This window comes from Amblyomma mixtum, chromosome 10, assembly GCF_055824585.1.
Source record: "Amblyomma mixtum isolate Tamu chromosome 10, ASM5582458v1, whole genome shotgun sequence".
Classification (NCBI taxonomy): domain Eukaryota; kingdom Metazoa; phylum Arthropoda; class Arachnida; order Ixodida; family Ixodidae; genus Amblyomma; species Amblyomma mixtum.
In genome coordinates this window covers 110,918,553-110,944,356 of record NC_143021.1, presented here as the reverse complement: position 1 = coordinate 110,944,356, position 25,804 = coordinate 110,918,553, and the positions used below count along the sequence as shown (strand labels likewise).

Here is a 25,804-nt window from a genome sequence, read left to right as displayed (position 1 = left end):
CAATACTAGTGGCACCTGGCAATACTAGGTGGCACTATGTACGAAAGTGCTCGAAGCAACGCTTACAACCTTGGGCAAGAACCCTCGAAATCCCGATAGAGTTCCACGCTGCTTCGTTGACGCAGTAACCAGCCATGTAGCAGCCTCTTGGAGTCAAACTGTACTCCTGTCAGTTTGACAGGAGTACAACACTATTTGTTTTACCCTCAGGTCTAAGCATCACATAGGGGAGTAGGTAATACACAATAACACTGACAGTACAAACAAGAGCAGAGAACAGTAAAGTACCACAACATAGATAACAGCTAGAATAACACAATATATTATTCACTAGAAGTGGTAACGCAAGATGAAACAATACAGGGTCAGGAATTGTGGCAATGGAATCAGGAAGGTGGTTCCAGTCATGTGACGTGCGAGGAATAAAAGAATCCAAGCAGGTTTTAAGTTTTGCTTGTAGAATGCCTACTTTATGCACGTGGTCTGCGCGGCGTCAAATATACGAAGGCAAAAGAAGTAACTCGTAGCGAATGTACTCGTGATGAAACATTTTGTGAAAAAGACACAGTCGTGCAATTTTCCATTATGATGCAAATGAGCTTTGGCCCAAGGTAGTCTTTACCCTCCATGGTAGCTGAGTGGTTAAGGCGCTCGTCTACGAGCCGGAGTACCCAGGTTCGAACCCGACCGCAGCGGCCGCGTTTCGATGGAGGCGAAACGCAAAAGACGCCCGAGTGCTGCTGTTCGATGTCAGCGCACGTTAAAGATCACCAGGTGGTCGAAATTATCCCTGAGGCACCTCTTTCTTCCTTTCTTCTTTCACTCCCACCTTCCTCCCTTCCCTTACGGCACAGTTCAGGCCGACATATGTGAGACAGATACTGCACCATTTCCTTTCCTCAAAAACCAATTTAAACCGAGGTAGTCTTCATAGCTGTTGTGATGTACGCTGCAAATCAGAGAGGATAAAGCTCGCTGATTTGTGTTGTGCCGTTTCCACTAGATTGACCAAACTCTTAACACCGGGATTCCAGATTGATGAAGCGTGTTCCAGTTGTGAGCATGCGAGTGTGGTATAGAGTAGAAGTTTGATGTTAGTTTGGGCTGCGTGAAAGTTACGTATCTTGTAACTGGTTCAAGTAGCACACCATTAAGAGTAGATATGGGCGGATCACTATTAACACGAGAAATGCGCATAAGTTTGCACTTTTCAGCATTAAATGCCATTTTCCAAGTTTTACACATGATGAGATAATGTTAGGGTCAAACTGAATCATGTGTTTGTCACTATCAATTATTTCCCGAAAAAGATCGAAATTATTGGCAAAAAGAGGGACAGAAGAAGAAAGACGAGAGGTGGGGTGAGAAAAGATGAGGGGAAAACGCATTTCACTGACCGATTTCACTCAGCCAGACCGAGATTGGGTGCTACCAATCAAAACCGTGCCAAGCACACACGCAGCAGAAGCGTTCATGCCATTGTTGCTTTGTTGGGGCAGCCTATAGCTGCATATTTTGATGGCGTCGTCCCCCCTTGTATGCAGTGCTGTAGACAGGGCTGGGACAGACTAACAACAAAAGGAGGCTCCCGTATGTTCCTTTGTTGCTAGGATTGGAAGGCTGATGGCTATGCCCCCCCCCCCCCCCCCCCCCCCCACCTCCTGTCTCCTGTCCGGCCTTTCTCTTCATATTTTTAGACAAGGTGTGTCGACTGGCTTTTTTTTTTTTTTTTCGCTGCCTCCTTGGTGTGGTTTGAACAGCGCTCGCCCCCTACAAAGGCTTCAAGCGGAATGGAAAGTGTCGCCCCTAGCGTTATTCTTATTAGTTTTCATTCACTTTCACTGCTTCCTTATAGTTTTTGTGGCACGAAAAAAGCTTCGAGTACTCAGAGACATAACATTTTGGACCCATTTCGAGAGCTCAAGGGAACAGTATGCAAACTGGACGCCCAACCATTTGAAGCGCCCAATCTGGATGCCACCTCATTTCCGCTGCCGAACATGGCCGCTGCGTTGTGGCACCATCGGCTCGAGACGAGCATTTCTTGAGCAGATTAAAACATTAAATATTTTCGCGATCTCTTTGGGCGGCAGTTGAATTTCGGTGAAGGCGAAATTCTAGAGGCCAGTGTACTGTGCGATGTCAGTGCACGTTAAAGAACCCCATGTGGTCGAAATTTTCGGAGCCCTCCACTACGGCGTCTCTCATAGCCTCAGTTGCTTTGGGACATTAAACCCGAATAAACCAAACCAATGAATAAAGACCTCATGCTTTATCTGCGTCGCAGGGCCCCTTTAAGGTTGTTCATCATCATCATCATCATCATTTATTGAACCCTTAGAGATCCTGTCTGGGACATTACATAAGGGGGGGGGGGGGGGGGGGGACAGTGGTGTGAAACGGTCATACAAAGGCATGTAAACATAAAAAAGGATAACAAAAATTAACAGGAATAACAAGTTTGGCATGAAATTAATGTCAGGTAATTCAAATAGTACAGAATATATAAGGCTAATCTGTAATAAGGTTAATCTGTTGAATTTAAGACTGTCCTGGGGGGGGGGGGTGCAAAGAACACAGCACCTGGTGAGTGTGGCTTCTTCTCTGTGGCTTCTCCGCAGGGTGAGTCGTGTGGAGTGCAGGTGTTTGTCCAGGAGAGCGTCCATGGCAAGTTCCTGGGGCTCCTGCGCAAGGAGCTGAAGCGGCTGCGGATTGGCCTGGCCAACGACCGCACCAGCGACCTGCCCTTTGTCTTCCCCCACGACTCGGAGGCCCCACCACCCCCACCCAAGATCGACTACAAAGAGCTGCCTGACGCTGAGGTGGGGTGTGCCTTCCTCTCAGAAACCCTGTCTCCGCATCTGTCACGGGCATGTTTTTGTTTCTACGTTATTTTTTGTCTATTTTTATGTTTGCTAGAAGAGTGCTGTATTTTAAATGTCGTTTTCTCCGCGTCTGTCGCGGGCGTGTTTTTGTTTCTGCAACGTTCTTTTCATTTTTTGCCTTTACTCCCATAGTCCATGGATTTTCTCAGTATATTGCATCATTTGCCTCAATTACTGTATTTTATCTGTTGTTTCTTTGATGTTTCCCCCCTACAATAATGCCCCAATGGGGGCGCTGTTGGTATTTTGTATAAATAAATAAATAAATAAATAAACTGGAGTGGCAACTAGTGGTTTCAGTTTGAGGCACACGCAGTTCAGCCCGTCATACTTGGTTGTGGTGGCATCAGCTGAACTACGTGAATTGCAAGCATTCTCATGAAGCTCATGTACCACAACTGTGTGGACAGGCAAAGTGTGCCACAGCAGCGAGGGGACAAATAGGGCACGGCATACTTTTATCGATCTCATGCACACCATTTGCAATACCATACGTACTAGTCTAGATGGTGCAGACACCTCCAAGCATACCTCCATTCTGCATACCTCCATACCTCCAGCATACCCCCAGCATATCTCCAGCATACCCCAATGTCCTCCATTCTGCTGCCCAGAAACCAGAATACGAGGGCTTCTAGCCAGACGCTCACAGACTGCCTCCTGGGCGCACTGAAGGCAAGTGTGCAGGCGTGCAATGCGTGTTTGCAGTAACGCAGAGGATGGAATTTTCCATGCACACAGGCGTTCAAACCGAATGCCATTTGACTTGACTGCTGAACATTTGAGGCAATGGAGGTCCGTCGGAGCATTTGAGGTTTTGGAATGCCATTGAAATGCGAACCCAGCCCATCAGCCACTGCCACTGGGATATCTGCTGCTCGCCTGCTGCTACTGCTTGTTTAGCAAATGGTCGTGCACTCGCTAAATGGGTGCTTGAGGATCGTAGTTTGCAATTCAGCATTTACTCTGTGAATGCCCCATTTCCCCAGGAATGCGACGTTGAGGACCATGGCTCTCCCGTACCCTTGTTTACATTGCTCCATACGAACAGCTTGTGGTCGTTTGCATGGCCTAAAACATTCAATAGTCTGTTCTCTGTGGTACCATTTGTACCCTTCCTTGCATATGGAGTGTGAAAGAGACAGAGAGAGTAAACTTAATTCTGCAAGATGATAATGCTGCAGGGAAGAGTCCTCAGTCCCCTGTGGCCGGAGCTATCTGCTGGGCTCTGCTTACAGTGCGCATACAAGTCCAAGCTGCATTGGGTGTGGGATCAATAGCCCAGGGCATCGACATGATACAGAGTGGGTGTTTGGTTGTACCAGGGACATGAATCTCTAAATGTGTCTGGATAAATTTTAGAATATAGCAGCCAGTTCAGAAAGCTGTCCAGGCACCTCCTTAATGAGTGCTCAGTGTGGTGAGAGGTGTGTCCCCGACTTTGTCGTAGAAATTCCAGTCTTTCCTTGAAGGGGAGGGGTGGGCGAACTTGCTTGGTCAGTGTGTTCTCGAGCAGTTCAGTGTGCCTTTCCATTCCCTGGTATGCCCTCATGTCCCACACGATGGCGGGGTCACTTTGCGCATGGCGTGGCAGTATAATTTAGCGGCCAGCTGGTTGATTCGGCTGCACGTGAAACTTGTGCATGCTTCCTGTGAGTCGAGATGATGCTCCGTGATGTTCTTCCGCGGCTGCCTTTGGCCACTGCCAGAGTGACTGCAGTGGCCTCAGCTTCAGGGGAGGTGCAGTTTCCAAGTAGAAGAAGAAGAAGACTATTTCCACCATGTACAGTACACAGATGGAGGACGACGGAAAAAAGCCGTCAATAGGCGGCTTGACGAAGTGACCACCAGTTCCCTGTGTCTGTGGTCTATTTATTTATTTTTTTTTTACCTAATAATGTCATTACTTGTTTCGATATTTGCCCCCCCCCCCCCCCCTTACATAGTACCCCTCCAGGGGTCTTTAAGGCCCAATAAATGATGATGATGATGATGGTTGATGGCCACCATCTCCCTCTCTGTAGGAAGCACTCGCCTGGGAAACACTTGATTGCTGACATTGCGTGGGATCAGCACTTATTGCTGATTGTCCCTTCTTTCTCCAACACGACCAATGCTTGGTTTTAAATAATTTTTACTCAAAGATGTGTTAGGCGACCGCATTAACTGAAAAAGCCTTATTTACTGCTCACAGGTGACGGCCATGACTGAATAAGCAGTGCTTAATTTGAGGTCACTGTTGTCAGAACTATGATATTTGCACGATTGTAAGTCGACTCGGATGTAGGTTGACCACCCCCCAACCCCTCATCACATTTCTGGAAAAAATAAGGGTCTGCCCATGGGCATATCCCACAATGACAGTGCTGAGGTCCCACAGCATGCCATTCAAATGTCGCCATTGAGCAAAATCCTGCACTTCGCCAAGAGCACATCGTCGTCCTGTCAAATCCCTCCGTCTGTCGATCAACCTACTATCAAAAGAGACTGCCTATCCGAAGAAGTGCTCCTATCTCGCGTAGAACACTTTGAATTTTTTAACCCTTTTACGTAAAGTGCTAGCCACATTCCTTTTTTACCATGCCCATTATCCATCCTGCATCTTGTTGTTTTCATTTTCTCTTGTCGCTCTTCCCACAGGCATCGTTCCTTGTTAAAAAATTTGTAGTTTTAAGATTTTATCGCTTTTATCCGGCTCTCCCTAAACAACAGCACTGCTGTGTGGAACAGCTGGAGATTTTGCCTCGCTGCCACACCTGCATCGCCCGGCCTGGAATGTCGGACTCGTGGCTCGGCACGCAGTTTGTCTGTTTGGGGCAAAGAATGTTGGCCATCTTGAATGTAGTCTTGAACAAAACGCTTACTGGACCCAGAGCATTAACGATGATGGACGAAGCACGACCGCAGAAACAGGCACATCGTGGCCTGCACATAAGTCGGATGCATCTAACAGAGCCAAAGAGCAACTATGCGTGAGGGGCATCGGCTCTTCCATCAGCTGCCAGCGCTCCCCAAAGGCAGGGTCGTTCGGGATGGTGGTGCTGCTGCTGCAATCGGATCAGTGGCCCCTCCATCAACTATCGAAACTCCCATGAGTGCCAAGTGCACACTTAAAAGTTAAACAAAAGATAAATCCTCTCTAACTAGCTTGCAGAATAAATAGCCAAATGCTGCTGGGTAGAGCCATAGCGTCCCTGATATCTCGTTTGTCTCGCCTTTATTGATGGTGCCATGCAGGAAAGCGGTCTTCTTCAGGCTCTGCAAGGTCGAAGGAACGGTCGTGTTGTAGCCTTAGATTGCTGCTCTCATGTTCGTTTTGCCAGCCTTGTGCCTTGCCTATTAGGTACAGGAAAACTCATTGGTGCATTTTTGAAGATTGAAGGAGAAAAAAAACATGTCCAGACTGCCTAATTTTGAAAGACGCTACTCTTGATGCAGGTACTGAGGCATTTATTGACATTTTAATGTCATAAAAGATCTCAGTTCCCATTCTTTGGCACGAGGTCTCAACAGCTCCTTTTCTAGAGCTCACAAAATTCAGTACACATTTGCATTGTTCCTGGTGGGAACTCATTTGGTCTGTCTACTACAGTATTAACAGAGCCTATTTTAACCCTTTCAGGTGCCATTTTTCATTTCAATCGGAAACAAGTATTTATGCACTTAAATGGTATATTAAGGCCTCAAGAAAGGCACTTTGTCAGTTCTCTAACATAAAGTTTCAACGGTTATTCATTATAGGGTTGTGTAAAATTTTGTACAAATTGTCGTAATTGATGGAAATAGCAAAATCGTAAGAACAGGTCTTGTCAAGTAAACACCTAGAGGACTACAGAATGAATTTCTGTTTTGGCGAGGCACATTATGCTTTATTACAGCTGGTAAAATCTGTCCGCATAAAAATTGCTGAGAACATACTACCACAGTCACTTATTTCTGAGATGAAGCATGAAACAAGGAATCGCTGCTATGAACAGCATACTCTCAGAGAAAGCTACGAGTTTGCTTTGTTGCACAGAGCACCTCTGAAGGAAGGTGACATGGTTTTTTGAGGATTCGAGGTTATTCAAGAATTTGAATCTATGAAGCTTATGGGTAAAGCATGCAATGTTGCTTTTCACTAGCTTTTAAAATGTTGGGCTGCTGCGGTGACTCAGTGGTTACGGCACTTGGCTGCTGGCCCGAAAGACGCGGGTTCGATCCCGGCCACGATGGTCGAATTTAGATAGAGGCGAAATTCTAGAGGCCCGTGTACTGTGCGATCTCGGTGCACGTTAGAGAATCCCAGGTGGTGCGAAATTTCCGGAGCCCTTCACTACGGCGTCCCTCATAGCCTGAGTCACTTTGGGACGTTGAACCCCCATAAACCAATAAACCAAACCTTTTAAAATGTTGGCGTAATCACCGGTTAGCCACACGACAGTGTTCAGGTGTATTCCCATTGTGTTGGAGGAGTGTGGGGAAAGTCGTGGTACCATCATTGTTGCCGAAATTTCAGAAGTCTGCTGCCTTTGTTTCCTTCCTTGGAACAGCCGTCTCTTTGCTGGAAACTTAGCGCTGCCCTACGTGGCTCCATCACTGCTGCCTCTGCCTGTCGCTGTGCTCTGCAGAGAAGATGAAATGGTGGCACTGCTTTGCTCAACGATTGTTGCCATTTGAAACACTAGCACAAAAAGATTTTGCATGCTTCACTTGCAAGTTTCACACATTCGACTCATTTAAACTGATCTAATTCTAAAGCCTCTTCAGTTGCTCTTTATAGGGTTAACGGTGCTTAGCCACCCTTTACCAGTGTATTGCAGGGAAGTCACCTTGCTGTGCATTGGCTAAATCCGAGCTGTTCGTATGTAAACTCATCTCTGATCCTTGCGAATAAGCACTTGTCTTTACTTTGAGCTAGCTGTATTGATGTTAAAGTATTCATTTCAACCAGTTTATATTCGCGTCACAACCAAAATGATATTGGGTGTGACATTCACACACCTTTATTCTGGGCATTTGGCGGGGATGGGGGGGGGGGGGGGGGGGCCGAAACACATTTCTACGCTTGCACTTTTCTCTTCTGGCATGTTTTTAACACAATGATGAACATTTCAGACCTCCCGCCAAGATGGGTCTCATCAAACTGTACACCCACACCTAGTAGCGAGACATGAAAGCAGGGGCACTTGAAGCGAGAGGGACACACGTGGCCCATTGCCCTGTGAAGGGTAATGCCTTAAAACGGTTTTCTTGGTGTCTGGTTGCAAGAAGCTCCAGTAGATGGTGCCAGCAGCAACGAAGTGAAGTTGCTGTGCAGGGGCCAAGGCCTTCCTTTCATCTGCCAGGAAAAGCTGAGTATAGGAAATATACAGGCCGCGTTTGCCTGATTGTGGGCCTCTCTTTTTCTGACTTACCCCTTCTGCAAAGGGTGCCAGTCCTAGTAAATTTCAAGTGTGGAGAAACGGCAGGAGCTTACTGTCAAGGAAAAATGGTTTGGAAGGACGTTGCTTGTAAAACCCTGCCATCCTCAGCGAAAAGGTGTTTCAGCTTGTGCCTAGAGGTCGTGACTGTGGCATGACTAAAAGCTCCTTCACATGTTCTCTTGTTTCTTTGCCCAGCTCCTGCCGTGTCCTTATGGCTATGAGAAGAAGCATCCCAATCTGCCACGGGCGGCTCTGTTTGCAGACGTTGCACCGTCGTCTCCAGTTGTGCTCAACACGGTACTGACCTTTCTCTGATTCCACAGTTCAGCTCATATTCATCTGTAAATACTGCAGTCAACACGGGGGATTGTGGCTAAGTGCGATGGCAGTGTAATCTTGCTAATATGGTATGATAAGGATTTCCCTGACTGAAGTGCATAGTGTACAGCATGCAGTGTTCTTAACTCTCTCTTGGGCACTGCTGCAGATGATGCAAACAAGGGAACATGGGTCACATCTTTTGAGCACTGCCCTCACTGTTTGTGCATCACAGTACTGTGTTTTTTTTTGCTAATGCATCAGCTAGGGGGGGTGCTAGTGTGCACAATCTCCGAGAAAGTGGCCAGGCAGCGTGAAGAGGATCAATCACTGCCTGTGCTTCACGATGTTTAGTCTATGTGGTCTCTTTAGTTGGCACACATTGGACTTTATTGCATTGAAACAAAGCTCTGTAAAAGGTTATAACACAGACAACACTGGGATATCCTGAGCATATACTCAGTGTATATTTTCTTGTAGACATTCTTTTCCTTTGGATATCATCGAATGAGCCTCAAAACGTATCATGTCCAGCCTCAGGAACGCGGAAAAAAAAAACGCAAAAAAACGCACAAAAATTCATGAAAATCATTTATTTGCTGAGCTCCTCAGATGCTTCACTGATGTTTGCCGCCATCCCTGCGCACTGTGCTGGCGTTTTTACATCTCTTCCGGGCTGCCTACAGAAATATAAATGGAAAATCAGCAGTTGAATATACAGCTGTTGTAGACTTTTCTCCTGAGGGACATTGGTAAGACTGCCATTCATGATCTGAGAGAACCTGCCATATGCGCTCCACCCCATTCTTATTCTTCTAGTTATTTCCCCCTCATGATCCGGATCTGCTGTCACTACCTGCCCTAAGTAGACGTATTCTCTTACCGCTTCCAGCACTTCCCTACCAATTGCGAACAGCTGCTCCCTTGCTAGGCAGTTGAATACAGTGGAACCTCGATTATACGTCCCCCGGTCATGCGACGACCCGCATTTTACGACGAATTTGTGCGGTCCCGGCAAAACCCCCATAGAGACAATGCATTAAAAACCTCGGTTATACGACGCAAATTTTAGAAGGACCCCGCTTCGTACGACGGCTGGCTCGTACCGTCCGTCAAAAAAGGTCGTCAGCAAACGCAGGCCGGGATGTACCGTATTTTCGTGATTCTAAGCACCCCCCCTATTTTCGGAAAAAAATTTCTGAAAAAAAAAACTTTGCATGCGAATCTAAGCACCCCCGTTTTTGCGCGGAAGAGAGCGTTGCCGAGGCCGCCAAGTGCACTTGCTCTCTTTTTCGTCGAGCCTGTGCAGTCAAGTGCACTTGCTCTCTTTTTCGTCGAGCCTGTGCAGTCGGAGTCCCAAGGAGGCGCGGCCTGCCTGTTGTTGTTGCGACTGAGAGAAGGATGAAAAGGAAAGCGCACGGGCCCGCCTACTGGCGTGAGCCAAGCCACCACCGCTGCCGAGGAGAGTTAAAAGATCAGAGGAAAGATAAAGAGAAAAGATAAGACGCGCGTCCCAGCAACAGATGCGTCCGCAGTAGCCGACGCTGATGAAAAAACAGATAAGCGGGCGAGGCCGCGCTCGCCCAAGCGAGGACAGCGGCGTCCACGGTGCTTTTTGTAATGGAAGTAATGGATGCTTGTGCCCCACGATAAAACTTCCGAAGTGGACAATGATGCAGAGGTTTGCGCTCCCATTCCTAGTTATGCGGACGTGTTGCAGAGCATCGACAACATCCGGCGCTTTGCTTGCGCGCGCGACGATGTTGGCGACCTACTGCCGGACGTGGCAGCCCTTGAAAGAAAGTTGATGCGCCGAGGTTGGGCAAAGGTGCAAAAAAAAAAATTACCGATTTTTTTTTAACGGTAATAAAGATTTTTTTGCAAATTGTTTCAAACAAATGCTGGGTTTCGTCTTTTTTAATCTGATTGGCGTACTTGCTGCGGGCTTGAAGCCGGTCAACAGTTTTCGGCGCAAGGCCGAGCGCCACTGGCCGCATTCTTTGATTTTCGATTATACGACGGTTTCGCGCGGTCCCCTGAACGTCGTATAATCGAGGTTCCACTGTATTACTTTGGTTTTCTCCATGTTGATCTTTAGACCCACTCTCCTAGGCTTCCATTACCACATCTGCTGTGGCAGCCGATGTTGATGACCCCATTGCAGTGCCGTGTGTCTGCTGACAGTGGCTGCCACTGTGAGTAAAATGCGTGTTGCTGAGACAGAACCTCAGCAGCTTGCAGAGTTTGTGGATGTCGAACCCATTTGCGGTTCCGAAACTTCATTTACTTCTTCAGACTTGGTCATGGTTCATTCCACCCCATGCCTGAGCAGAGGAACCCTTGATTATGACAGCTGTGTCGCCATGTGCTTTCAAAAAGCATTGCAGATGTGGCTCCACCGGTGGCAAAGAGGGAAGAGGTCAGAGGGGGTCTCCCCATTCTGTTGGCAGGTGGGCTGGCCGGTGGTGCTGGTGAGCCAGTTCCGCACAGCCAGGGAGTCCGTCGGACTGGTCAACAGTGCGCTCCACCACGCCGAGGTGAGCGTGTGGACCGAACGGCTGCCCGTGGCCCTGGAGCTGGCCTCCGCCTACAGGGCGACCAGCATCTTCCTCAACGGCCAGGGGCTCCGCGACGCCTCCGTCGAGTTTGGATCTCGTCTGGGCATCGTGTGCGGAGAGAGGGTGAGTGGGTTTAAGCCCGGTTCCTCAGCTGTCACTGTGCCTCATTAGTGTGTCCTAACCAAGTGGCGGTTTGGGCTTGCTGATGTAGCATATTGGAAGAAGACGATGTAGCGCAGCACAGCGCTCATCCTGTCCTGTGTCGTCATCTTCTAATTAGTGCGTCCACCTGGTCAGGATTGTCGCCTCATTAACTTGATTTGCGTTAATTGAGCAATCCAGATAATTCAGACTGCCTGTGCAGTCCTGCCTGCTATGTAACGTTTGTTGTGATCAAACTGACCTCAGTTTATTGAGATCTTGTTTTGTGTCTACCCAGTGCACCAGAAGTTGATCCATGTAAACTCATTAACTTGGACTTCAAGGGAGTGGAAAAAAAACGTCCGATTGTTGAATTATAGGGCTCCAAATAGTGGAGGCATATTCTAATTTAGAACGGACAAGTGATTTGTAAGCAAGTAATTTTAGGTTTTGTGGCGCATGACGTAGATGTCATTTTAAGAATCCAAGGCTTCTGTTAGCGGATGATATGATTTTAGTGACATGCGCGTTCCAGGTTAGATCATTGGACAATGTTACTCCGAGGTATTTGTAAGGCTGAGCTAATTTTACCGTGACGTGCGAGATTTTATGGGAGAAGAGGACAAGATTACGTTTTCGGTGAAATGACATGAGTTAACATTTATTGGTGTTTAGTTCCATGAGCCATTTGTTACACCAGTCCTGTACGCTGATTAAGTCATTCTGGAGGGCGAACTGATCAGAGGCGTTGTTGATAGTGCGATAGATGACACAGTCATCGGCAAAAATACGGACGTTGGGGAACCAACGTTGGAGAACCAAAAATACGGGAACCTGAATTCTATGCTGCAGAGGCATCTGTGCACCTCAGATGTGCGTACAGTCTTTGTCAAAAATAAACAGCCCACCAATCACGGTTGCGGGTGGCATGGCTGTCTCCGCACCAGGATACACTTTTCTCCGAGCATGATGTTCAGGTCCAAAAACTGGAGGCGGTTAAGCACAGGTAACTGTACGTAGAAGAGAGCCCTTTTTCATGTTGTCCAAACTGTTCTAAAATATTCATCACAATTTTCTCATACCGGCCTTGGTCACTTTTCTTTAAAAGTACTAAAAAATCATCTACATATCCAAAAATCTTCAGGACATTGCCTTCGTCAGTTAGTGAAGCAAAAGTGTTGACGAATGTTGCAGGAAAAATGTTACACAAAACTGGAGCGACACATGATCCGATGCAAATGCCCTGGCGCTGTAGATAGCACTGGTTGTCAAACTGGATAAACGTAGCGTTGATATAAAATTCTAAAAGTGACATGCAGTTATCTACGCTTAAGCCGCCCGTATTCTGGAAGGCGATAGTACCGTTTACCTCAATGCTTTGTCTGACAGCAATGAACAGGTCTTTATGTGGTATAGAATAAAATAGATGTTCAACATCTACGGAAAAGGCATATCCAATCTGCTCTCCTGGCAACTTCCAATGAATTGTTGCTGGCAAAGGGATCAGAAAGAACCTGATTATTTAAGTGCCTAAGCATGAACCTACTAATATTGTAACGTGGCGGCCAGCCAAAGATCGAGGCGTGGTGAACGATGGATAAGAGATGATTTAATGACTGCTGGCCTAGCACGAGCGCTCTGTCCTGCGCCACTGCCAGGGTCGTCGTCTTCGTTACATTACCCGGGGCCACTGAGCGATTGTCCCGATCGTAAACTGAAGAAGACATGGACGAAGGGATGCGTGATTCAGCGATGGTTTCCAGAGCAGGACAGAAGTGGCAAGGTGATGAAGTGCTGGCCACCACGGTGGATGAGACGATAGGCGGATGAGTCCTGGTCCACGAAGCATCCGGTCCAAAGGGTGCCAGGAGCTGATGGCCGAGTTCCTTGGACACACTGAACGGCAGGGGCAGGGGGGCGGTGTCCTCATGTGTGGTCAGGGTCTCGTGTCGGTCGGGTCTTGGGTCATCGTGTCCTGTGGTCCGGGCGGGGAACAGGGCTGGGGTGAGCGGCTAGGTCGGTTCAGGTCAGGCGGGCTGGGGCACGGCCGTGCGGCGCGGACCAGGCACTCACGCCCGATGTGCACGGCAGGCGCAGGACACCGAAGCTCCGGGACCAGGATGGCGATGAAGGGACCCCAGCACCTCACAACAAATGTAACGTGGCGGCCAGCCGAAGAATGAGGTGTGGTGAACGATGGAGAAGAGATGATTTAATGGCCGCTGGCCTAGCGTGAGCGCTCCGTTCCGTGCCACTGCCAGCGTCGTCTTCTTCGTTACAATATGTTCTCGCTAACAATCGTCCTGACGGGTGCATCGGGTTTGTGAGTTTTCACCGCGGAGAACACGGACATGTTGTTCACTGGAGAGTCCACAATAGCTCTTGCAAGGGTCTGGAGTTTCAAGGATTTGCATAGGCCTACTGCCTTGGTCTTCATACGGGTTGCGGATGGTTTAACTGCCACAAAGTTCTTCTCTCTTGCTTGCATCGCCTTCTCTCTGTAAATACCAGACGGTACAACGACGAAGCAACCTTCTCTGTCTGCTTGCAGGAGGGACAGTCCGCTGTTCTTGCAATGCGCCACTCTGTCAGTGCTTTCCCTTTCGGGGCAGGTTGCTTCAATGTGGTCCTCGCCAAGCTGTATTGCCCGTCAATGTATATGAATGTATTGAATACATGTACGCATGTATATGTATTCAATACATATGTATAATACATATGTACAATATATACATATTGTACAATACAATACATATTGTACATATGTACATATTGTACAATATAATTTCATTTTTTCATCATTTTATTCCAACATCAACATTACAGATGCTGAGGACCGTGAACAAAAAGCCTCTAGCTGGGCTTGACGGGGTTCATGGCCCCTAAAAATCATGGCATTGGCAACAAAACTAGGATACAAACACAACGCATCAGACATGGGAGGATGTGGCACAAATTCAGGACATAAGCAAAACAATTACAAGATTAGTAGAGTGTTTAATGCATTATACAATGTACGGTGTAATACAGAAAAAGGTAGAAAGTGCAATTATTGTGGCTATGATATATTTACAACAAAAAAAACAGTATTGTGGCTATGAAGCAACTCGTTTGTTTAGAAGCGACGGGAGCATATTATGTAGCATCTGGTATCCATAGTTAGTGCGTGCTCAAGGTATTTCCCACAGTTCAGTACTGCGGGTATTCCGTGTTTTTCGTTTAGGTGTCAGGTTTGCTATGCCGCCTAAAATGTTTTTATTCTGTTTAATTTCGTTAGAATAATGCTTAAGGAGCATTGTTTTATAAATGTCAGGAAGTGTGATAATATTTAGTTCCCTGAAGAGAGGTGCAGTATGACTATCGTATGCAGCGTTTGCAACTATACGAATTGCCTTTTTTTGTAGGAGGTGAAGTTTAGTAATATTTGACAAAGTAGTTGTACCCCACACTAGGTGACAGTAGTTAATTATTGAAGTAAAAAGGGCACTGAAAATAAGGCGTTTAATGCAAACAGGAGCAAAATATCGCAATTTGCACAGGATCCCTGTAATGCGACAAATTTTAGTTGCAACTGCATCTATGTGAGCATTCCAGGACATATTTTTTTCGAACAGAACACCAAGACATTTAACTTGCGACGCTATCTGAATATTTGCAGTGCCGAGATGGAGTATGGCCTGCGTGTCTATGTTTCGGTTTTTCGGCCTGAAAAAAACAGCTTTTGTCTTACTGTTGTTTATGGCAAGCGAATTAACGATACTCCAGGAATGTAGTTTATTTAGAAGTACATTTGCGCGTGAGATAAGAAGCTCGGCATCAGACCCTATTAAAAGTATGCTGGTATCATCAGCGTATATGATGAATTTTGCTGTGTTGTCAATGTTTACCAGATCATTGATGTAAAAAGAAAACAGCAGAGGCCCCAAAATACTTCCCTGAGGTACTCCTGCGTGAACTGCTCGTACATCAGACAGATGATTATTGATAACAACTTGCTGGCGGCGGTATTGAAGATAGGATTTTAGCAACTGAAGAAAAACGCCACGGAAGCCATAATGTTGCAACTTTAATAACAGCGTATCGTGGTTAATGGTGTCGAAGGCCTTAGAATAATCTATAAATATGCCTAATGCGCACATTTCTCGCTCGAAAGCGTCTAATATTATTTCCTTCTGTGTCAAAAGTGCCGTCTCGGTAGACAGGCCTTTCATAAACCCAAATTGCGCATCTGTGATTAGTTTATGTTTTGTTGCGAATGACATTACGCGGGAATGGATTATTTTTTCCAGACCTTTTGAAAAAACTGGTAAAATTGAAATAAGCCTGTAATTTGTGAGTTCGTTTTTGTCACCGCCTTTGTGCAAAACTGTTACCTTTCCAAGCTGCAACTGTTTCGGAAAAATGCCATGCAGAAAAACGAGGTTAAAAATATGTTCGAGTATAGGAGAGATTAGGTCTAAGACATGTTTGACCGGTCGTATTTGAAGCCCGTCAATATCGCAGCAGTTGCTGTTTTTGACTGACATGAAAGTGCTGAAAACTTCATTTGTGTCAGTTGGCGCTAAAAACGCACTGTCGCTCGTCCCTGCACCTAAATATTGCACGCAGCTTGAATCATGAGTACTGCTTGATAGCGATACAAAATATTCATTGAATGAGTTTGCCAAACGTGCGTTTGATATTACTTCGCCTTCTAAAGTAATCGAGTGTGTTTTGCTTGCACATTCAGGGCTACGATTGAGAACGCGATTAAGGTGCTGCCAAACGAGGTCAGGTTTTTTCATTACTTCACTATTGAATAAGTTGTGGAAATACCTTCTTTTTTCGTAGCGCAGTAGGCTGTTTACTTTGTTTCTTTGTGCTTTGAACTGTTTGAGCGTGTTATCGTTTTTATTCTTTAAAAACACTTGGTACAATTTACTTTTCCTGCGCATTTCTTTTATGCAGTTCCTTGTGATCCACGGTTTTTTTGCTCTGCGTGACGGCTTGAATGATTTATACAAAAAATGCTCATCATAAATACTGACAAATTTTGTGTGAAAGCAGCTGTAAGCAGCTTCAGGGTCCTTCATGCTCAAAATTTCTGACCAGTCGACCTTTGCTATATTGCAACGAAAAGTATCTAGAGTGAAATCATTTATGTCTCTTACTCTTACAGGAATATTTTCTTGTACTTCTAGCGTGTGAGTCGAGTGAGTGGTCATTAAGAATATCGGCAAGTGATCACTTATATGTGCGCCTACAACACCCGATATAAGCTTTGAGTCATGAATGTTTGTTATGAAGACATCAATTAACGTCGAGGAAAGGTCCTGAATGCGCGTTGGGTTATGTATAACATTGGAAAATCCATTTGCGTCTAGCAATCTGCGAAGTTCAACCTGTGGCACAGAAGTTCTGCTCAAATCAATGTTCAAATCTCCTGCTAGTATTAGTTCATAACCATTGTCGTTTATCCATCCCAAGTAACCATCGATAAAGCTAATGAAATTTGTTGTGCTGCCTGCAGGGGGTCTGTACAAAGTGCAGAATACAGTTTTATTGGAACGGATAGTGAGTATTTCATAATCGGAACTAATGGAGCTGTAACTCGATACAAGATGACATGTTACATCTTTTCTTGCCATCATCATAATGCCACCTCCCCTCCGGCAGGTTCTATTGAGAAAGTACGTTGTATAGCCAGGAGGCCTAAGAACATCAGACTCATCCCGGTACCACGTTTCGGTGATCATAATCACATCGGGTTCAAAACCGAAGGTGGAAATAAGTGCAAGAATCTGATCTGCCTTGTTGCGTGCCGACTGCGCGTTGATGTGTATGAAAGAAAGACTGGCATGATTATTCTTGCGCAAAGCGCCTACTTCGGCTGGAGTTCGATAGGCGTTGTTCATTTCCGAGGAAGCACACGGCATCATCTGATACCAGAAATCAGTTTATCTTATCGAGGTCACTTAAGCACGTGACGTGCAGTACGCCTGAACTGTCAGTCTTTCTTGCAAAAATTTTGCCGCCAGTCGTCCACGCATATTTCCACTTCATTTCTTTCTTTTTCGCGACAGTCATCCCCAAAAGCTTTTTTAGTTCCGGGCACAAGTGGTCATTGATAAACACAGGAGACGATTCTTCAAAGCCAAGATCAGTTGTGCAAACGCGTTTTTTCCGTGCTTTTTCAAAAACAGCGTCCCGTTTTGAGCGGTTGCAGAACTGAACAATGATGTTAGTCTCAGTGGAATTTTTCTTAGGCACTCTGTGGCAAACTTCCACATCACAGCTGTTGATCGGCTCTCCTATCAGAGTACCTATGGTTTCCAAGACGGTAGGCAAATTCTCATTTTCGGTTGCTAGAACGCCTTTAATTTCCAGGTTCCTGTTCCTTGAGTATTGTTCAAGATTTGTTATTTTCTTTTCATGCTCAGTCATCTGCTTCCTTAGGACTGCGCACTCAGAAGACAGTGAACCGTTCTCTGCCCTAAGTTCTGCATTGTCATTTTCGATCACTTTCATCTTATCGGTCATGTCCTCAAAGGTTTTGCTAAAGAATTCAAGGCTAGCTTTCACCTCCCTGTACTCTTTTCTGAATTCTCTCTCGAGAGCTGCTCGCATATCTTGTATATCTTTTCGAACATCTTTTATGAGCTTAATCACATCAGGTGCCATAGCAAGAAAGCAACAAAAAACGCAGTTTGATAGCACAAATGCAACGTCAGTCTCTGGCAGCAGCAACAGCAAAAAAACAGCAGCAACAGCTGGTAACTATGCCGAAAACAAAGTGCTAACCTGCAAGTTGATGGAAAGACGCGTTTGAGCCGAGGTAGCTTGGTCGCTGTCGCCGCTGCCAGTGAAAACGCTGGCTTGCTCGTGGCTCGCTTAAGTAGAGACCGCACCTAGCGGACCGCTTTGGCTTGTCGGTGACGCAGGTCGTGACGTCCAAATGGAACCGCTCAGTCGTTGGTCCGGCGATCAGCTGTTATCCTGATGACGTGGCCAGCGCTTGATATGCTCTGCAAGTTGATGGAAAGACGCGTTTGAGCCGAGGTAGCTTGGTCGCTGTCGCCGCTGCCAGTGAAAACGCTGGCTTGCTCGTGGCTCGCTTAAGTAGAGACCGCACCTAGCGGACCGCTTTGGCTTGTCGGTGACGCAGGTCGTGACGTCCAAATGGAACCGCTCAGTCGTTGGTCCGGCGATCAGCTGTTATCCTGATGACGTGGCCAGCGCTTGATATGCTCTGCAAGTTGATGGAAAGACGCGTTTGAGCCGAGGTAGCTTGGTCGCTGTCGCCGCTGCCAGTGAAAAAAAAAAAAAAAAATACATGTGTACAATATGTATTCAATGTATATATGTATGTATTCAATTCAATGTATATGAATAATTCAATGTATTGCCCATCCTGTCATGTCTATCTGTGTATTCATCTGAAAAGTTAGCGCTGTTTAAATTTGAAGAAAAGAGAACCCTTGCATGCGTCTATACGGTATGTGAAAGATGCATGCAACGACCCAGTCATGTTGCGCAACAGTCACTTTCAGAGACACCTCTTGTCTCAGGCAGCAGGCACAAGATAAGACCCGCCTGTGACGCTCAGCTGCTGTCCTGGAGGTCGTTACCCAGCTGCAGTGGCTCCATTTCGATTGTGGCGAAATGCCATGACATGCATGTGCTGTGCGAGGTCAGCGCATAGCAAGAACTGCAGATGGTCTGAGCTAATCTACTGGTAGAGCCGCTTCAACGCGTTGAGCCCCAGATAATGTTGCTTACTATTACTACTAACAAAGGGTTGCATAGATTGCTGCAGTAGTTGTGTTTTCAGAACCAGTAAGTTGGTTGGTATGGGGATGTGGTGGCCGCAGCTAGCAAAGGACAGTGGGCGTAGTCAGGCTGATGAGTCCAGTTTTGAGTCATTGCCATCATGCCAATGTGCATCCCCTTTCCATTTTTGGTGAATTATTTATCCTGGGGCGTGTTGTCCTGTTTGGCATCCGTTGAGTAAAGCTGATAGTTCTGTGTTACCCTCCTGTCGTCGCCATTGATCGCTTAAAGGGAAACTGCATAGGTTTTAAAAATCAACGAGCTTAAGAGGGTCGAATGTGTGAAACTTGGAAGTAAAGGATGCCAAGTCTTTTTGGGCTAGCGTTGAAATAGTGAAGCAATCGCCGATTAAAATCGCGACGCCCTTCAAGCTTCTCTGCAGCGGACAAAGCCAAGTGGGGGGCGCATGATGATGTCATCGAAGGTATCTGTACATTTCCAATGCACAAACGCCTGCTTTGAAGGAAAAAAAACAACACCACGGAAGGCGAACTCTGCCAAGAGTTTCTTGGCAGCGTCTAATGAGTCAGGGCAGGGTGTGGCTGATGACAGCGGTAATTCGAAATCATACCTTTCGTGGCGTGACGCTGAATTTCCCTGCACTTCTCCGGTGCATTGAGGAGGAGCGCAGAATTCAGTCGTCGATTACGTCACTATTTCAAATGCTAGTGCAAGAACACTTGGCATGCTTTATCTACAGCCTATATAAATTTGAATCCTTGATAATCGCGAAATTCTCAAAAAAGTGCTGCAGTTGCCCCTTAACCCTTTCACTGCCACTCCCGAGATAACTCGGCCTACCACATATGCACACCCCCCTGCCTCTCCCGAGTTAACTCGTTTTGGCTTTTTAACTCACCCCCTGCCGCTCCCGATAATACTCGTGCAAAAAAAACTATGCAAACATGTACTGCCATCTATGGAGAGACTCCGTAAATTCATAGATCTTGTAGGGTATGACATGTTTACGCAAAAGGCATACTGGCGCTAAAAAAACGGAGACAACACACACAACAGGACAGGACTGGCGCCAACTTCCAGGGTAAATTTTACACAACAGATGGCGCGCATGTTTCCACATCCGAGTCACTTCGTTTTGGTCTGCGCACAGCAGCCATGAGGCTATGTGCCACACTCGTCCGCGCTTTGACGGACGAAGAGGTTCATAACTGCTTGTGAATTCAGAGTCTAATGATAATGAGAACGAGGAAGGAGCCCACCTAAGTGCCTTGTCGAGTGATGACAGCGATGAAGTCCCCCTGCCACCGAAAAATCCGCGTAAGAAGAGGAAATCCGACAGGCACGATTGGTGCTCGAAGATTTCATTCATTACGACTAATATCTATAAGATTATCGTGAATAAACATGTCTACATGCCCTGCAGAGCATTTTAGTGCGTTACTAGCAAAAAATCTCCAGGAAACTAACACGCAAAAAAAACCCGGCAGGGTGTGTGCTGATGTGAGTTAAAAAACCTGGCAGTGAAAGGGTTAACGTATGCAGTGGGGGGGGGAGGCCTTCTGATAAAAGACTTCACTTCCTTTGGGAACCAAGTTGATGCTATCTCATTGGTGGGAGCACACACCTGCCGTGTCCTTAGTGAGGGGGCGTTGTGTGCAGGGGCTCCTGACGTTCCTCCGGCCGGCTGGCAGCCCTGCGCAGCTGTCGTGCAGCGGGGAGAAGAAGGGGGAGCTGCACACCTTTGGGGCCCAGGCGGAAGCGGTGCCCTTTGGCCCCTGCGGCATCTCCTCACAGGGGTGGGTGTCTCCCTTTTCAGCGCAGTCTCCAACAGCAATGATTCTGGGACTTTCTCCCAGAATACCATAAAGTTTCTTACTATTACCTAGAGGGAAAGCTGGCAAGCCGTCTATGGGAGTCTGCATGGAGGCCCCTCGAGACCACTTCAGCCACCATGGGTGCTCAAAGCATCATGGGGCGGTGAGCTGCCGACTGCAGTACAACAACTTTTGGCCAAAAAATAGTGCAAAAATAAAGCTGTTCGATAACTACAAATGACCTAACATTCAATATCCTGCCTGTAAATTGCAACAAACGAGCAGAAAAGCCTTTAAGTGCAAAGTTTGCCCAAAATATGAGGTGGCTAGCTTTCCTATTGGCCAAGTAATGAACACTACAAAAACCGATATTTCGTAATAACAGGCGCACTTTTAAAAGTAAATATGTTTTTGAAAAAAAAAGTTGTTGTTTAGACACTTTGTTGTTTAGTCACTGTAGTGAAGGATTGGGATAGTGGCATTTCGGAAAAGTGAAACCTTTTATAGGTGTTGTGTGTCTATGCATTTTTACTACTATGGCTTTTGCATACTGCACTCGCGCGAAAGTCGTCTGCGCACACACGAACATCGTTTTTGGAATGAAATGTCTTAGTAGTGCCACTGTGTGTTCCTGAAAAACTACGACTGTCCCGCAACCAGTAGCTCACTGCCCCATGATGCTTTGAGTAGCGTCCATGGTGGCTGAAGTGCAGCGCCGCCAGCTTTCCCTCTAGGCAATGGTAAGAAACTCTATGCAGAATACCATATTTACCCAAGTGTAGCCTGAGTTTATTTACTTACGTATTTATTCTCATACCCACAACACCACTGTCTGCCATTACTGGGGGGGAGTATACTAACACCACCACATGCAGAGGTTACAAAAAAAAGATAACATTGAGATAGAACGAACACAGAATTATTATACATAACTGTCACAGCAGGGAAGAAAATGAATCATTTGCTAATATGGACACTACTTCCTGGGCCAGCTTGTTTCATTCCATAGTTATTTCGGAGAAAAAAAGACATTTTAAAAAAGTCAGTCCGGCATTCTTTAACTTTCACTGGATGATCTATCCCTAAAGACACATAATCAGGTTTGGTTTGGTTTATGCGGTCTAACGTCCCAAAGCAACTCAGGCTATGAGAGACACTGTAGTGAAGGACTCCGGAAATTTCAGCCACCCGGGGTTCTTTAACATGCACTGACATATCGCACAGTAAACGGGTCTCTAGAATTTCGCCTCCATCAAAATTCGACCGCCGCGGCCGGGACATAATCAGGGTTGACTATATATTTGCTTCTGCCTATTCCAGTTCTTCAATGAAATATATTATGAAACGCAGAACTTTCCTACGTTTTTGAAGTGAGTCCCAACCAAAAGCTTTTTTCGCGTTCGTTACTCTTAAGATATTTCTCATAGTTATTGAAAACAAAACAAACGGCCAAATTCTGAACTCTTTCTAGCTTTTGATTGTCAAGCAAGGATTTCAGGTCCCAGTCTGTGCCAGCATGCTCAACTACGCTTCTAACATTTGTATTGTTCAGCAGTTCTTTTGTCTTTAAAGGGAAAAGTTTTGCATTATGTCACAAAAGCAAACACGCGTGACCAGCTTCCTGTCGATTTGCTATGAGATTGTTTCCCATGAAAAAGAAGGGGCCTTCCCATAGCAACAGTGGTTGGCAGACAACTTGAAGCACAAGTGAACGACATGATTGGTTTCATGGAGATGCCTTCTAGCCAGTTTCAGTGGCAACAGTTGAGTGGGACATGTTTCAGTACGATTTTGAATGTTTGAGTGACGTCGGGGTGTACTTGGCCTAGTTATAGTTACTTCACCAAACCCAGTGGTCGTTCACAGGATCAACCAGTGCTTGTCGGTGACACCGTAATGGGGTAGCCCAGTTTGGCAGGTCGTCAAGGTAGAGCTGGCACCAGAACTGCCAGTGCAAAATCATTTGGAATTAATTGTCACTGGTGTCTTCTTGAGCATGATTAGTACTAGGCAAAAAACAAAAAGAAAACCTAAACTTTGTGTCTGTACCCATTTAGGGGCATGAGGGTGAATTTTTATTTTTTGGTGTAAAGCGATGGAATTTGGCAGCATTTGTTGACAAGGGCAATAAATGATTAATTACGAAATTTCACTGATGTATTTTCACTAGTTTTGACATCACAAAACTTTTATGTGGTTCATGGCTATACGAAATAAGCAGAAAGCCTGAAGCCTTAAAAAACATGGTAGGGGCCTCTTAAATTTTGGCCAAACGCATAATGGCTCATGCAGTGACATTCTCCAGGTATCCTTAACATCCTTATTCTGTACGCACAGAACGTTTTCACAATGCACTCATGAGCGTCACATCAAAGTAGTTGAGGTAGGGATATGTGAATATTCTAAATTTTCATAGCAAATATGTTTGATTTTCAGTTCATAATTCATCCGAAAAATTGATGTTAAGAGAATTTCTGAATTTCAACAGCAATCAAATACTGCGGCAACTTTCATAAAATCGATTGCGGTGAAACTACAATATCCAGCAAAATTATCTAAAGATAAACTTTAAAGTGCCAAGCGAATGGTATAAGGGCATTTTCTTCACTTTTTTCTCTATTATTTATCGCGTGGGCCCGTTGTACTCAGACAGTGCTAGGCTTGAACGTCATATAAAATTCCGCAAGTTGGCTTTCCCACTGCCCGCTTCAAACAGTCGCAGCGCGAAAGTGTGTTCTTTGTTTGATTCTTTCATACTGTGTTTACTGTTGCGAGCAAGTTTGAGCTTTGCCGAGAAGCGTACCGGCTCGACGGTCTCCGTCAGCGGCTAAACTCCGTAGAAGATAGACGCAGGTTGTACACCGCGCTCAGCTGCGCAAAACAGCACGTGCACTGCTCGTGCCGTTTTGATCTTGACAGCCTGCACAACATGCTCTGCCACACCATTCGAAGCTGGATGCTACAAACAGGTATTCCATTACTGGTGGCGATACGTGGGTGCAAACTAGAAAAAGGAGACGCAGGACACATCTCTTCCGTGTCTTCTTTTTTTTTTGTGCCTCATGTAGTTTGCGCCCGCGCATCTCCATCATCAATGGCCTCCAACTAGCCAAACTTTCCATGTTATTGTATTCCATGTCAAGAATTCTAAATACCGTATTTACTCGCGTAATAGGCGCACCCGCATAATAGGCGCACCCCTAGTTAGGGCGCGAAAAATCAGATTTTGTTATTTCCGCGCATAATAGGCGCACCCCGAACTTGGCACTGTGATCAATACTGTATTTACACGATTGCAAGCCGACGCCTCGCCACCCCCCGCTTCCCAATCTTTATTTTAACAAAGTTTTTGCTGAACTGACTACTAGTCCCTACTAGTGCTGCTGCCGTCGCAGCAGCTGCGGACCCACAGCACGTACAACGACATCGCGTAGAACAGCCGCACACAGTTTTCAGGGATGCTCACTTTAAACGTCTGTTTGGAAAGCTTCATCTCCAGCCGGAAACGTTCCCGACTTAGGCCCGCGAAAACCTTGGCGCTTGGAGTCGCGTACGAAAATTTAGGGACGCCGCAGTCGCAACTGCCGCACTTCTCGGCCACATCGTATTTTCCGACCTGCCGCACGCTTGCCGCGTTCGAGAGCAAACTCCCAGCCGTATAGCTGTTAAGGTGCTTGGCCGTCGAGCTAAAACAGCAACGCTCCGTGGCAAAGCCATAAACCACGATAACTATCGCGCTACCGCAAATCCTGGCACTTGACAGCAACAACAAAAAAACGAGCTGGAGATGCTGATGGCGATATAGATAGCGAAAGCTCGCGGCGGAGGAAAACGATGATGATGATGATGAGCTTGGCCTTGGGTGGCATCTGGAAGCTCGTGTGCGCGTGTGTGGCCTCCGCGATCAAGCGCCCGTTGCGCGCAGCCGGAGCCGATCGCGGAGGCCTCGGCGCGTGCATTCCGAAAGTTTCGGTGCGGCCCTTACACAGACCTTTTTTAAGCATGAAATGCTTTTAGCTCCCGTTGTCGGCAGTGTGGTGACGTCACGCCGAGACCGAGAGCCATCATCCGGGCACTGAAATCCACTCATCCGGGCACTGAAATCCACTCATCCGGGCACTGAATTCCAGTCATCCGGGCACTGAATTCCAGTCATCCGGGCTCTGAAACGAGAACATCCGGGAACATCCGGGCACCGTCTCTTAACGAGATTTAACGACTCTCTTAGCCCTCCTACGCTACCGGCATGCAAGCGCCGGTTGGTCTCCAAACGAGACAAAAAATAACTGCTGCCAGTGCCTTCTCAATGTTTGTCAAGATATCAGTGTAGCTGTGCGTTTGATAATGCACGGAATTATAATTTCCGATTTCTAATAACGCGTGCAAAAAGCACATAAATGCCACGTTACACTTCGTTGTCATGCGTGATCCGGGGGAGAAGCGCTGCGTTCAAAGGGCAAGGCATCACGCTGAACGGGTGGTGGGGTTCCTCCCTACCTTTATGGTGCGGTTCCGGTGTCTACCCAGATGGCAGAGAATTACTGCGCCATTTCCTTTCCTCAAAAAACCTTGCGTTCAAATGGCAAGGCATCCCGCGGAACGGGTGGTGGCGTTCCTCCCTTCCTGTACAGTGCGGTTCGGGTGTCCACCGAGATGACATTAGGCCTGTAAACATTTCATGCTTACTCTACTCTCGTTTACGGGAGAGGCAGAGATTTTTTTTTTTTTAACATTTTCTTCGCGAAAACGGGGTGCGGCCCGTACACGGAGTGCGTTTACGCGGTGTGTTCAATTTTGCGAGTCGAAAAATTTCCGGAAATTTTCCCCCGCGTAATACCCCCGAATACCCCGCGTAATACCCCGAACTTTGAGCCGGATTTTCTGGAAAAAAAGTGCGCCTATTATGCGAGTAA

The 25,804-nt window shown here is 46.5% G+C and overlaps 1 protein-coding gene across 1 annotated transcript in view; it reads left to right on the top strand.

Moving 5' to 3' along the window:
* The window catches only part of LOC149326670 (aldehyde dehydrogenase family 16 member A1-like), a 101,886-nt gene that overhangs the window by 51,541 nt on the left and 24,541 nt on the right, over window positions 1–25,804 (top strand). Inside the window, exons 6-9 of the mRNA XM_089562987.1 lie at window positions 2,622–2,822; window positions 8,486–8,587; window positions 11,059–11,289; window positions 20,737–20,873. Coding sequence (XP_089419113.1) covers window positions 2,622–2,822; window positions 8,486–8,587; window positions 11,059–11,289; window positions 20,737–20,873 — 671 coding nt within the window. The remainder of the gene's footprint in view (window positions 1–2,621; window positions 2,823–8,485; window positions 8,588–11,058; window positions 11,290–20,736; window positions 20,874–25,804) is intronic.